Source organism: Diachasma alloeum, unplaced genomic scaffold (assembly GCF_001412515.2).
Source record: "Diachasma alloeum isolate Michigan unplaced genomic scaffold, Dall2.0 Dall_scaffold_01242, whole genome shotgun sequence".
In the NCBI taxonomy this organism is placed as follows: domain Eukaryota; kingdom Metazoa; phylum Arthropoda; class Insecta; order Hymenoptera; family Braconidae; genus Diachasma; species Diachasma alloeum.
In genome coordinates, this window is record NW_021681351.1 from 1 (window position 1) to 226 (window position 226).

General features: G+C 50.4%; 1 protein-coding gene across 1 annotated transcript in view; it reads left to right on the plus strand.

Annotated features, from left to right (window-relative positions):
* The first annotated feature begins 60 nt into the window (after positions 1 to 60).
* LOC107046249 (ribonuclease H-like) overlaps positions 61 to 226 on the plus strand; it is a 1,459-nt gene continuing 1,293 nt past the window's right edge. The window contains exon 1 of the mRNA XM_015268827.1: positions 61 to 170. Within this exon, the coding sequence (XP_015124313.1) occupies positions 61 to 170 (110 nt within the window). The remainder of the gene's footprint in view (positions 171 to 226) is intronic.

Consider the following 226-nt stretch of genomic DNA (forward strand, 5'->3'; position numbering starts at 1 on the left):
CCCAGCGAATGCTTCGAGAGAATCTCTATCGACACTGTGGGCCCCCTCCCAGCTACACGTATGGGTCACTACCATATCCTGACGATACAAGATAACTTCTCCAAGCACTGCACCGCTGTACCCCTTAAGGATATCAAGGCTCACACTATCGCTCATACACTAGCAACCAAGTATGTAGCCCTGTACGGATGCCCCAAGATAATCCTCTCAGATAAAGGGACCAGCT